The sequence below is a fragment of the Anarrhichthys ocellatus genome, unplaced genomic scaffold, assembly GCF_004355925.1.
Source record: "Anarrhichthys ocellatus isolate YVR2014 unplaced genomic scaffold, GSC_Weel_1.0 scaffold19, whole genome shotgun sequence".
NCBI lineage: Eukaryota > Metazoa > Chordata > Actinopteri > Perciformes > Anarhichadidae > Anarrhichthys > Anarrhichthys ocellatus.
Window position 1 is genome coordinate 507540 of NW_022280049.1, and position 13214 is coordinate 520753.

At 43.7% G+C, this 13214-nt stretch overlaps 2 protein-coding genes across 3 annotated transcripts in view; both read right to left on the bottom strand.

The window, feature by feature from the left end:
• Positions 1-3179: 3179 nt before the first annotated feature.
• Positions 3180-6016, bottom strand: LOC116389412 (transmembrane protein 109). 2 transcript variants are annotated; one of them, XM_031858085.1, is made up of 4 exons: positions 5764-6016; positions 5326-5385; positions 3969-4071; positions 3180-3677 (listed from the first exon to the last, which is right to left on the bottom strand). In XM_031858085.1, exons 1-4 carry the CDS (start codon positions 6001-6003, stop codon positions 3322-3324), a joined length of 759 nt encoding a protein of 252 aa, XP_031713945.1. In that variant the 5' UTR covers positions 6004-6016; the 3' UTR covers positions 3180-3321. The 2 variants fall into 2 exon arrangements, with proteins under 2 accessions (XP_031713945.1, XP_031713946.1); XM_031858086.1 differs by lacking the exon at positions 5326-5385.
• A 1533-nt stretch (positions 6017-7549) lies between these two features.
• Positions 7550-13214, bottom strand: part of rnf20 (ring finger protein 20, E3 ubiquitin protein ligase) — a 7226-nt gene continuing 1561 nt past the window's right edge. Inside the window, 15 exon segments of the mRNA XM_031858083.1 lie at positions 7550-7748; positions 8909-9013; positions 9374-9514; positions 9708-9833; positions 10179-10391; positions 10486-10635; positions 10744-10861; positions 10962-11262; positions 11393-11549; positions 11682-11803; positions 11964-12099; positions 12179-12358; positions 12614-12733; positions 12831-12905; positions 12990-13136. Of these exon segments, the coding sequence (XP_031713943.1) occupies positions 7572-7748; positions 8909-9013; positions 9374-9514; positions 9708-9833; positions 10179-10391; positions 10486-10635; positions 10744-10861; positions 10962-11262; positions 11393-11549; positions 11682-11803; positions 11964-12099; positions 12179-12358; positions 12614-12733; positions 12831-12905; positions 12990-13136 (2268 nt within the window). The 3' untranslated portion in view covers positions 7550-7571.

Here is a 13214-nt window from a genome sequence, read left to right on the forward strand (position 1 = left end):
CTGATGTTTGCATTGTAGTGTAGATTCTGAATTAAAATTAACTTCAAGTGAGCTGCAGATGTTAAGTAATATTGATATATAGTTACTGTATTTCATTTGCTCAGGAAAATCACACACATCTATATGTGTTGAAGTCATATTGTATAAATATAAATAACAAGACCCAGTTGCCTTTTCCTATTACATATTTTCAATCACATAAAAACAACTCTGTATTGCTTGTATGTCAACATTGTACCGTAAGTGCATTACTTTAAAAGTTTAACTTTATTGAATTCATATATTTGGGACTTTTACGCACGCACACTGCCTTTTTGAGAACATGATATGTTGTTCAAAAATGTATGTATGGCCAAACAAGTCATCATCTTGTGTATGTATTGTTGTGTATTTGGACTTTGTGTCAGGTGCATTAAATTTAGTAGCACTAAACTATTTGGTTCGTATTTGTATTTTTTTCCACTGTCTTCATGTCTTCAACACCACTTAACGGCTACTACAAGTACCACCCACCCAATATGTCACCACACAGCCAAAAGCTCATCCAAGCATATACATTCCTTCACACCCCATGTTTCACAGAGGAAACTCAGCCAGAATATGACAAAGCCTTGCGTGTCCTCGAGAAAAACTACAGAGACATAAATCTGTTTGTGTACACGATAATGCCACTTATTTCTGGATATTTGCCCTCAGTGATCCTGAAAATCTTTCTAAGTGTACCACATACTTGTGCTATAAGTAGGACTGCAGTGGAATAATGCCTTACTGTTTATGATGCAACATATATCTAGTTTACTTTTGATCACATAATTCAATTATAGGTTGAGATCTACGGTTACACTTAAATCTCTTCATTATATGCCCAGCACACAATACTATTTTTTAAAATTTCATAAAGAATATATATGTATATACAGACAACTTCTGTGGGCAGAATCTACGGTAGGCCAGATCACTTCCATGACCGCCCAAGGTCATCACTGCGAGTTAAAAAAAAATATAATATATATATAATATTATCTGTTTCTAAGATAAAACCTCATTCACTTATTTTCTTCATTCAGAAAATCATATACTGTATAATCAATGACTAAGGATATACTTAATTTACAATGAGACATATCACCATCTATAACTATTGGTATGTTAGTATCTGTTCCTTTTTTTTATCACGTTGTATCCTGTAACATATACATTTTAACCCCTTGTTAGACATAATTTAATATGTTCCACCTTAAACATGAATGGGAATTTAATTATCACCATAAACGTACTGAACATGTTTATTTAAAAAAACACAATCGGTTAAAACTGTGTTCACCATACTTAACGTATTGGCTGAAATGTCAACAATATAAGCGCAATGAACCTTTAACGCGTCACCGCGCTATGCGCTGTTCTCTCTTCGAGGTCAGCGTTAGCGATCTTTTTACATGTTTACAACGATACAGTATGCACCAAGGTACGTTAACTCCGATCGCTTTTTAATGAAAAGTATTTGAAATGTAACAGTAAGTATGGTGTTTCATTCATAAAGAAAGGTTGCGCTTCACTCACCGGAAACACTAATGACGCGACAGACGCTGGCTCCCCCACGGTCACAGCTGGGACTCTGACAAACGGACATCTTATTGGTGTTGACATACAGAAATAGTCATAATCTTTGGACTAGTACGTGATGCTTCATATGAAGAATGTTTAGTTTAGTCGGATCTTATCCATGCTGTAGATGACAGTGGATTGCGCTCCACTTGGGAACAACAGGCTACACCTCTAAACGACATTATGTAATTCTAGCAGCAAAATTATTTTACAACTTTTTTTTTTTTTTTTCCCCAAACAGGACAAATCCAGTTTGTACCTACAGTTCAATCCAGCATTGCTTATCTGTTGGTTTTTAGCCACATGGAGGCCGTCGAAACAAGTTGTGAGCAGAACACCCACATACTGTATTTTCACATTTTAAGTTGTTGATAACGAACAGTTGCTTATTTACACGTTCAACATGACCTGGAGCAACATTATCCATTTGGTTGTGTTTCTGGCCACATCAGTGTACGTCTTTCTTTTAGCTCGGTTTGGATCTCCACTTGCTTCTGAGGGAAATGAAACTATACGGAGCTTCCATATAGTTACCACTTCCGTATAGACACCACATTAAACAGTTATTTGATCCATTGTAATTGTAAAGATACTCATTACAGCTTTAAAGTAAAAGGCTCCAGTTACACAAACTGTGTTCTTCTCATATTTGGTATTTTACTTTTACAATAATGTATTTCAGTCTAGAATCAGCTCTGTGTCTTTGTGTTGATGCAGCGAGGTGGTGACACTGTGAGTTAGTTTCACCGTGGATTCATATCTGGCCGACTCCAGCACAGCAAAGAGTAGGAGGAAAGTGAGTTTTACTGCTGCAGAGTGAGCGAGCAGGAATGATTATTCTGGCGCCGAGGTCAGGTTGTTCCACTCAGCTGGAGCGACAACCATTGAAGTGAACTCGGAGGATCAAGGCGGTTTCAAGTTAAATGAGCAGCAGGGAACCAACCAGGCACATGGGGACTTAAGAGGCTGTAAACAGGCCACCAGTCAGCCTGGGTTGAATGTGGCGAGTTAAAACAGAAGTAGATGACTGCTTGGTACCGGATTGTTCCAGTTTCCCTGACAAAGCTAAACTCAACTATTGGATGGATTTCCATGACATTTGGTACATATAAATGGTGGCCATAGAATTAATCCTAATGACCCCCCCCCCCCACACACACAATTTTTTTTATCCAAGTCCACCATCGGTTCAAATTTTTAATTTTATTCAATACTTTGGTTTATGAATGTTTATGAATGTTAGCATGCTGGCCCGCTAAACTAAGATGGTGAACAACAAGGTAAACATTCCCAGATAAAAATCAGCACGTTAACTTTGTCATTGTGAGAATGTCATGCTGACATCGTTTAAATTAAAGAACTCTGTGAAATTTTGCTGTGATGATACGACTGTGGAAAAGACAATACAGAACATATACAGTTTCCGATCGGACTTGTATTATTCAATCATCTTGCTGTTGCAGCCTTTTACTACCTTTGCGTCTTTGATTACAGTTATTTATTATAGTAAAAATGTTCCACGAGCTTTCATAATTTAGGCATTTTCTTTTAGGCAATACAAAGAACATTTCCGATTAAAAATCCCAGAGGTTACTTTATTTCCCATATAGTTTGACACACGCATACAGAAACCATCAATGTTACTGTTTTCATAACCGACATTACCATCACCGTTGTCCATCTGTAACTCCTTCCCCTCGAACCCTATACAGCCCACTATTCCCCTTTCCTCTTCTCTACTACCTTCACCCGGCCCTCCAGGGAGCTCAGCCGGTGCTCCACTGCACAAGTCTTTTCAGAGCAAGAAGTGAGCAGAGTCAACAGGACATATGCCAGCACCAGGCCGCCCAGTCGAACCGCCGTGGTGTCTGCAGCGGCATGCTTGTCGGTCACGATCAGTCCAAAAAGCCAGAGCGCCAAGATGGTCTTCACCACCCAGAACACCCGCCTGACCACGCCGATCAGCAGACGGAGAGCGATGGTCAGCACCCAGTAGCCAATCAGGGCCACGAGACCCCACTGGGCAATGGCGGCTACGCCCTCTGGAGTGAAGAGGGGCGACGTCAGTCCAACTGTGGAGGGAGGAAATCCAGTTTAGGCTTAATGTCATTCGAAGAATAAGGCTTGCAGATACCCGTCTGTTAGGAAGTAACAGGAGCAAACATTCATACTATAAAAGGAGTGGCTACACAAATTGCCTGAGGGAGAGGCACGTCTGCATATTTTCACTTCAAACTTTCATTGTCACTGATCCTATCTTACTCTTGTAAACTATTTGCAGAAAGCTCCACATACAGGAGGCAAAAAGTGTATTGAGCAGCAAAGCCTAAGCACACATAAATTCGGGCCATCCGGACACCCACCATCGAATCCTGTGACCCGGAGGATCTCTGTGACGTAAACGGCGATGACGTTCAGGCCGCTGGCAGCTCCTTCAGCAAGGAATCGGATCACCATCTCAAAAAACTGTGGTGGTGTGGAGGGAGGGTGGAGACTTTGTTATCACACAAGACAACTATGAAGAAAGGCAGCATTGTCATAATAATCATGCAGAAAACACAGATCGGTTTACAGAAACACAGCCTGCCTAGATTTATTCTCATGGCTCCAATGCACAGGCAGATAAGAGTATAATTCTGGTATATTTACACCAACAGGTGTGATATTCACTGCAGCCGAACTCATTTAGATGGTACTGCTGTTTAGCTGCACCTTAAGATAGAAGAAGTGCTGTATTGTTGACTTGGACAAAGTTGTGCATGTGAGTGACAGCTGGACACCCTCTCTCTATTCCTGTACAGTCTTTGCTGCTCACAACCCCCCCCAAAATCACACTGCACACACAAACATACACAGCGTAGCCTCATCAGGCAAGGTCATGGGTAGTCCAGTAAGTTGGACAAGTATCTTATCTGCACCTGTTGCACTGCACACTGGCACATACGTGAGAACTGTCCAGTATGTCAGAGATACAAGTCCGAAACAACACTTTAGTTTTATTTGAGTTGATGTAATCTCATATTAATGCATCTTATTTGATTAACATTTGAAGACCGTGCAGAGCAGAAACATCCAAAAGACTTTTACAGGTGGATAAAAAAAAAAACTGGAGGCAAAAGTTAGACAAAAGATCTGTACAACGTCCTGGCAGCTCCCAGTGAATTCAACAAAGCAACGTTATGAGATGCCTGTCAAACACCTTGTTGAAAAGAAATGTTGCTCCGTTACATTATTGGGAAATATCAGTGCGGTGTGCAGATCTTTTGACTAACGTTTACCCTGAGGATTACATTTTATCACTATTACATTATTTTTTATTCCCCTTTTAAACTGTTTTTTCTTACTGGAAACAGAATCATGTAAAACCAAATTCACATGGAATAACACTATTTCAGTTCGGGGCTCATTAGATATGAATTTCTCATCTAAAGGATCATGTACACACCCTATATTTTGAGTTCAGAGCTACCACCTGAGCCATGTTGAACCACTTCAGCCTACTGTTTACCACTTCAAAGCTCACAAGGACTATATCGTGGCCTTTCATGCAATTACCACTGTATAGAAACACAGATGAAGCCACAGCGTCACTACAGTCATGCTCCTACTGTCTGCACTAACTCTAAGGTGACATGGACCAAACGGAGCCACAAGAGAGGCCTCTGTTTAAGGGACCATGTCAGAGCAGGCTAGATGGAGACACCCAGGAAGGTTTCTTACCATGGCCACTTTATAGACGTTCTCCTGACCAAGCACTGATTCAAGAAACAACACTGCACGCTGGGGGAAAGGGAACCACAGCCGAGTGGAAGCAGGGAGGGAGAAAAGTGTATGAGTGAGGGGTTGGGTTGGGGGGGGCATGGATATATGAAGACGTGAAACGAGGGCAGAGAAGATGAGGGGATCAGGGGAGGGATTAACAAGTTGAGGGGCATGGGGAGAGGAATGTGTGAAGGGTGAGGATGGAGAGAGATGACAGGGTTGGAGTTGAAAATTAGTTTACAGTTATAGATCAAGAACAGTGACAGAGCAAACAGTTAGACATCCGGGAAACTAGGACGTTAAAAATTGAGAAAAAGAGGAGAGTGTAAAGCCACTTCCTGGCGGAGAGACATCGTTGCTATCAAGCAGCGGTGCACCTCCTCTCTGTAACGTTACCTCAGCAGCTGACCGGATCACACCGCTTCCCACCACTGACTCCGCGTACCGCTGGAGCGCCTGGCAGGTTCCGGTGATCAGAGTACCGAGAGTGACCGTCGGTGGGTTGTCCCCGGTCGGCTTGGCCTGCTCAGCTTCAGCTCCAGTCCAGCCGAGCACCAGCACTGCCACATAGGTGGTGAGGAAAAACCGAGCCGTGGCACACCCTCCGCGCCCAGAGCCAGACGCACAGAAAGTCATTGTTGAGGATTTGAGAACAATAGGGGGATAAAAGATAGGTGCTAAAATAATGTATGTGCACAGGTTAAAGCTGCAGCCCAGAGCAGAGCTCGTGTTCAATGACTGTAAATCAAAGACTTAAAAATGGCTTCTGTAGAGAGCAGGCATCGGCTACAGAGCGGGTTCTTTCACACCAACACGCTGCAGCTCACGACAGGCAGGGCAAGAACCGCGCCAGCTTCAAATGAACACACCGACTGATTCAAGCGTGCAATTAGCAAATTAGACTAAATGTATTGCGTAGTGACTCAAAAATATCTGAGAATTTAATTATAAACTTTGGCAGCGCTGGAAATATCCAATTTAGGACCGCTCAGCTCCGTCAAGGACACGCCAGCATTAACAGCGGCTATATTTGGTAAGAACCCGTTAAAGGCTTAAGATCCAGCAGCGACCGAGATACTCAACAGTCCGTCGAGATGCAGCAGAAAGTAATTAAAAAAAAAATATATATATATATAGAAACGTCTTCGGAAGTTTTCTGTTGAAGCTTTGCGCGTGAAAGAAACCAGTAGAACCGCGGTGACGTTGGGGACCACGAGTCTCCTAAAGCTTCTTTCTTCGGCTCCGAGCTCCTCTACAGTCAAGTTTGGCGTTTCTTTGTCTCCGAGCTTGCATCAAATCTCTCGATGGATTCTGTTGCACAGCCTTCAAAACACGGCGCTCCCTTTCCTTCCAGCGTTTCTGACGAGTTTCCAGTAGGCTATGCAAACACGTCTGATGTTCAGGGAGGAGGAAGAGGAGGGGTGGAGGAGGAAGGCTCTCTGCACACGGATGAACAGAGATTTGCACACTGGGAATTGTGGTTCACCACTCACAGGTCAAATGTTAAGATTACTCACAGCGGGTTTCATAAGAATTAGTGACCGAAAAACAAGTGAGATGGAAGCAGAAGCCGGACAGTTCAGATGTCACTTTAATAACTAACAGACAGCATCAAGTCAGATTTGAGAGATTTCAGAACATTTTGGGGCAAGAAGTTTTCATAAAAAAAAAAATTTAAACAATCACTACACAGTATGTACACACACGCACGCACCAACATTATGCAAACATCAGCTGTACTGTTTTCTCACTGTACTCATATTTTCTTTGTATTCTGGTTTGTTCTCTCTCACTCACACACTCACACACTCTCACTCTCACTCACTCACACACACACACAACCTACCACACAGACACACAACACTCAGCATGTGATACAAACTCGCAGAAGCTTTCCTCTGCACCAGTATCTGAAAACATACAGTCAAGTAGTAGATACTGGATGGCAGAAGCCAAACTCAGTCAGTGTTAACAAAAATAAAATATGAAAGCGTTCAGTTCAGAGCATCACTGCAAAGCTGGAATGATCTGGAGATATCACACTGATGGTGTGTCCTGTACACACAGGAGCAGAGGAGGAGGTACATGTTCAGAGCAGATATGTGAGCGCAGTGGTGAGTCTCACTCCCAGGCACCTTTTTGTACGACTGCTTTTCTTGTTGAGCATTTTCCTTGCTAGTATCCACGGAGAGGGAAACGCGGCTTCAGCCGATGTATATGCGGTGGAAGTCGTTTGCTCCGAAGGCGGCGTTGCACTTGGGGCACTTCCTCTGGCGTGTGTCGTAGCGCGTCTTAACGCACTCGAAGCAGAAGACGTGGAAGCACTTTGTCAGTACCGCATCCTTCACCCGAGAGTTGCAGCACGGACACGTTAAGCGTGCCTGGGGGGGGGGGAGGGAGGGAGAGGGAGGGAAAGAGAGGGGGGGGGAGGAAAAGGTTTGAAGAATAAACTGAAAAGCCATTCTTGTTCTGAGCTGAGTGGTTTTGAATGAGTGGACACAAATATCTTCCAGCTCAACTGCCCTTCAGCAGCTACACTGATTTCAGGAACACATCACATGATATGAAAGGCTGATTATAGCTCCGAATGTGGCCTTGAAGGATTCTTAAGACCATGCAGAGTACAGAGAACAGTTGACCCACAAATCTTGTGGTATGGCAGTGCACATCAGAGCATTTGGAGCACTTGTGATGTCAAACCACTTCCCCTTTTACGACCAAACCTGTTAAAAAAATCACGATCCAAAAAGCAGGATCCATTTTGAGCTGCAGAAAGCTAAATGGACATCGACTACACAAACTACTATTTGCAAAAGTTAGTTATTTCTAATGTGTGTTGTTGAGTCTTTGCACAGTTGGTCGGAATTTTAAGTGCGTGTTCCTGTCAAAACGGTGTGATCACACTGGCAGTTAGTCTCTTTGCTGGAATCCACAGTGATACAGATTACTCTGGTTCATTCAGTGAAGCTGCCGACTTACAATTTTACAAATTTCCCCCTGGGGATGAATAAAGTACATATCTATCTATCTATCTTACAAGAGCAACAGAGCCCTGAGAGCCCCACTTATTTGTTTTCTTGCAGAGTTCGATGAGAAGATTGATACCACTCTTATGTCTTTAGGGTAAATAGGAAGAACAAAGACAAGAAGGTTTTACTGGGGGTGGACTGAAGTCTGTGTGTGTTTCCCTGCAACTGCTCACAGCCAAGAAAAAGTCTTATGACATGTTAATTAATGAACGTTAGAAATGCTGGTGGATTTTATTACCTTTGGACAAAGCCGGCTAGCTGTTTGCCCGGTCTCCAGTCGTTGTGCTAAGCTAACCAGCTGCTAGCTATAGCTTAATATTTAGCATACAGACATGAAAGTATAAATCTTCTAATGTGAAAACGGGTTAGTGTATTCCACAAAATGTGTGGTGGTGTAAAATGCTCTTATGAATGCAACAGTCACACAAAAAATCTCTTTGACTTTCCAAAAGCAGAAGCGAAAACAGGATTGAAAAAAGAAAAAAAATATTGTTTGTATCACAGAAACTTACCTTATAATCATTGATTTCTTCATTCAGGATATCGTCTCCATTGCTGATTTTCTCAGCTGGTTTCTTGGCCTTCTCGATCTTTCCCCTTAGTTTGGAGATGTCCTCCTGAAACACGGTCAGAGTTAACAGCTGGAAGTAAAGAGTCTGTTATGACATCCGAGGTTATGACCACAATAATCCTGAGCAAGATATTGGAACTTCCCATCATGTGAATGCATAGGGTTTCTGTCCATCCACAAAGCTAATTTGTCGTTAGAAAACAGAGTATTCTGAGAAAGAATCATTCCATAAGTCTTATGACAGTCAAAAGAGTAATTTGTTCTTCCTGTGTTAACTACAATTTAAGACAATTGTTGCCAATATGTTTTAAACAAATGTAATTGTGTGTTGGGACAATGCCTTGTCTTTTAAGTCCATGCACTTGTTGACATTGTATGGCTTGAGTGTACTTGTGTATATTGATACCTGTGCTCGTCGAGCGTTAAAGGACTCCTTCTCCCTGGAGATGCTGTTCTCTATGACTTCCTCTCTGACCAGGTTGAGTCTCTGCTGAACCTGCTCCAGCTGAGTTCGCATCTCCTCCGACAGCAACGCAGACTCCTGGGCCTGGAGGACGACAGACAGATGTTGTTATTTTAACCTTAGTGGTAATGCATTTTCTTCTCATACTGTACCTTTGTGTATAGTATCTGAATGTGTGTTTAGGAACAACTGCGCATATCTAAATGTCATTACAGTTTCATTTCACTCCTCATTTAACTCTGCAGATGTGGCTCCTGGTTACTGAACGATGCGTTACCTTGCGTTTATTCATGTCCAAAGCTTGTGTGCGAAGTGCCAGCTCTCTCTCAGCAGTGCTGATGGTGCCCTGCAGAAGACGTTCCTTTTCCTCGAGCTTCCTCACCACCTGCAGCTGGGCATCAACCTGACAAAAGAAAATCATCACGGTGAATAAAGATTTAAGAAAAAAAGACAAATGTGATTTTTGGAGAAAAAGCATTATTATGACAAACCAGAAATTTAGAAAACAAGTAGAAGCAGACACACAAAAAAGCAATAGTGAAGAGCAAAATGTGTACTGTGTAGACTTTATTTCAACTTCTATTTATTGACAAGCCATTTTATTTGAAGAATGAAAATGGTTCAATGTAATCCCTCGAGCCTTCAATCAAAGTAACTGCCGGTGGGGATCACTGACATTTAACTGTATCTCAACACCCGCGTGTTCAAACTTGCACATCGCCCCTCACGGTGCTGCCTGGTGGCTCACCTGAGTTTTTAAAGTGAGCAGTTGGTCGGCCAGCTCCTCCTTCTCCTCTTTTAGCAGCTTGTGGATCTGGTTGGACTTGATCCGCTCGCTCATCAGCTTGAAGTTGGCGTCGTCTTTTTCTCTGAGCTGCTGCATCAGGCGAATGTTTTGTTCCTGCATGTCCTCGAAAGCCTGGCCCGTCACGTCCATCTCGCTCAGCAGCGCGTCCTCCTCCTGCAGAGGGAGCAGTGGAGGCGATAAGAGTGTTAGAGAAATAAAAAAGGAGGGTTTTGTTTGTGTATAGTTATACAATGACCAGCTCACACACCTGTTTTGCTATAGAGAGCTTCTTGTTGAGGATATCAATCTGCTCCTCCACAGAGCGGATCTTCCTCAGAGCCTCTTCGTCTGCCATTTTCTTGCCCTCCCTCCTCTCCCTCTCCTCCAGCTCCCTCAGCCTCTGCCGCAGCTCCTCTCCCTGGAATCAGCATTGTTAATATGGGACTGACACACACACACACACACACACACACACACACACACACACACACACACAACAACTTCTACAGTGTGCAGTGTTGATCACCTCAGACTTGGACTTCTTCTCTGCAGCCATGAGCTGGACTTTGTCTCTCTGCTCCTTTGGTGCTGAGCGGTACATGTCCAGCAGCAACTTCATCTCCCTCTGGGACTCCTGCGCTTTCCTGCACAGTGGACGAAGAGTCTTTAACAAAACTATTCTGTTTGGTAGGTTACAAAAACCAACATCCACTTAAATAACCAACTTCCACACGTGCAGCCTACTTGAGTTCAGCTCGGACGATCTTCAGCTGCTCCATCTCCTTCCTCTTCGAGCCTCCGACCACAGACAGGCGCTCCCCGGCTGACTCCTCAGGCTGGCTGCTGCTCCCTGGTTTGTCCTTCTCTTCCTTCATCACACTGCTGCTCCCACCGCCGCGAGTCGGCCTCTCTCTCTCCTTTTCCTTCTCCCGCTCTTTCTCCTCTTTCTTTACAATGTCCTTTTCTTTCTTTTCCTCCTTCTCTTTCTCCTCCTCTTTTACTGTTGCTTCAGGTTCAACTCCGGGCTCCGTTTTCACAGAGGCTCCTAAAGAAAAGAAAAATAAATAACAGCGAAGGAGTAATTGTCAATCAGAACAATCCCAATATGTCTGAATAAGTATCATAAGGACACTGGGAAATCAGTAAAAATAAATTGTCGGCCATCTTGGCGTTACCAGTGCTGCTGGGTGTGGAGGAGCCGTTGTCGGTCTCTGTCTTGACCACAGGTTCTCCAGAGAGGGCTGGTGTAGAAGGAGAGGTTGTTTCATCCTTCACGTCCATCTCTGTGCTCGACTGGGACTGGAGGATGGCGTTTCCCTTTGAGGCGCGGACCTAAAGAGGCAACAGATGAATGTGTTTATGTGTGATGTGCGGTTGTACTTTACAATACTAAACCAATCAGATGGGTTACTGTGAAAATAACCTGAACTATTTAATTCCACAAGCTGGTGAGAGGTGACCTACCTGGTTGAGCTCAGTTTGTGACTCTCTCAGTCTGATCTTGAATTTCACCACTTCTCCCTTCATCTGCTGATTGTGGGTTTGTAGCGTGCTGATCAGGTGACGCATCTCCCTGTTGATAGGGCCTGAGCGGAAAAGGCCGGCAGAGATGAAGGTCGGATTAGGAATGTGAACCTAGTTAGTTTGTCAGCGAGGTGCTGATGTGAATCTAAGATATAAAGCATGTTCAGCACAAATCATGCACAAACCTAATTCACCTAATGTAACCCCGGTTCTGTTAGTTACCTGCTTGCTCGTTGGCAGCAAGAGTCTGTTCAAATTCGATGCGCAACATCTCGTACTCCTTCCTGACCTGAGCCAGTGTGTCCTCCAGCTGAAAGACTTCTGTACGAACCTTCCTCTGCAGAGCCACCTCATCATTCTGCACACAGGAGGGGATGAGAGTAAGAAAAGGACGCTCACACACACACACACACAACATACACAAAACACACACTTACCTCCATGTGCTCCAGCTGTCGAAGCCTTGATGTCCTAGTAGTGTTGAGACGAGCGCGCGTCTCATCTAACTGAGCCTTGAGAATCAGAGACTCGTTGTAGAGCACAGAAAATTGGGACTGCAGGCAGCGATACTCAGCAGTCTCTTTTACCAAGCATGCTGCTCGACTCAGCAGCTCCGCCTGAGAGGAAGAGAGGCAGAAGCCAATGAAATACTAAATATTTAATACAACAAAGTACTGACTTGCTTTTGTAAGGTTCAACAGGGAGATTTCTAGGTAAACATTTACACGGAGGCACTATTTTTTCAAAGAATCCTTTTGGTTGAATGTCCCTCTTTTTGTACTCTTCAAAGCAGCGAATTTAAGTTCTAGGTGTAAGAATAAGGTGATCCATTAAGGAGTCAAAAGAATGGTGTGTGATAAACACAAGTCCACCTTCATGTTGTTGTTCTCCTGGTGCACACTCTGAAGGTCCTGCTGGAGCTTCTGCAGCTCAACGAAGCGGTTGTCTGCCAGCTCCGTGTTTTCCTCCATATCACTGTTCATTTCTTCAAACTTGACAGGAGAGAAGTCAAAAAGTGTGGAAAGTAAGGCATTGACAGAAAAGCTACAAAATCACACCTTTGTCTTAATCATTAAATTAAATTCGTACCTTTCTCTTGTTGATAGTGATGGTCCCACAGACGCTGCTGGCCTCCCCACACACCTTATAACCTTTGCTGTTCACCTGGGATGCATTATAGGGAGTGTTATAAGACGCCTCAATATAACAGGAACATATGCACAACACTGTCACGGAGAGCATCCTCACCCTCTCCAGTATCTCGATCAGGTGTGCATTCAGTCTGTTCTCTCTGCGGCGGATCTTCTCCATGTCCCACTGGAGCTCCTCGATCAGAACCTGCAGCTCGCTGACTCGCTGGTCTGCTTTGTTAGCAGCGCGACCCAGAGGCCGGGACTGGACAAGACAGGAACACAGAGACTTAACAACACACACACACACACACACACACACACACACACACACACACACACA

Excerpts from the sequence above, each read along its gene's own strand:
- LOC116389412 (XM_031858085.1), bottom strand. The coding sequence starts at position 6,003 with ATGACTTTCTGTGCGTCTGGCTCTGGGCGCGGAGGGTGTGCCACGGCT. Across the intron at positions 4,072-5,325 it reads ACGTCTATAAAGTGGCCATG|TTTTTTGAGATGGTGATCCG; the intron begins GTAAGAAACCTT and ends ACACCACCACAG. Across the intron at positions 3,678-3,968 it reads CCGGGTCACAGGATTCGATG|TTGGACTGACGTCGCCCCTC; the intron begins GTGGGTGTCCGG and ends CTCCCTCCACAG.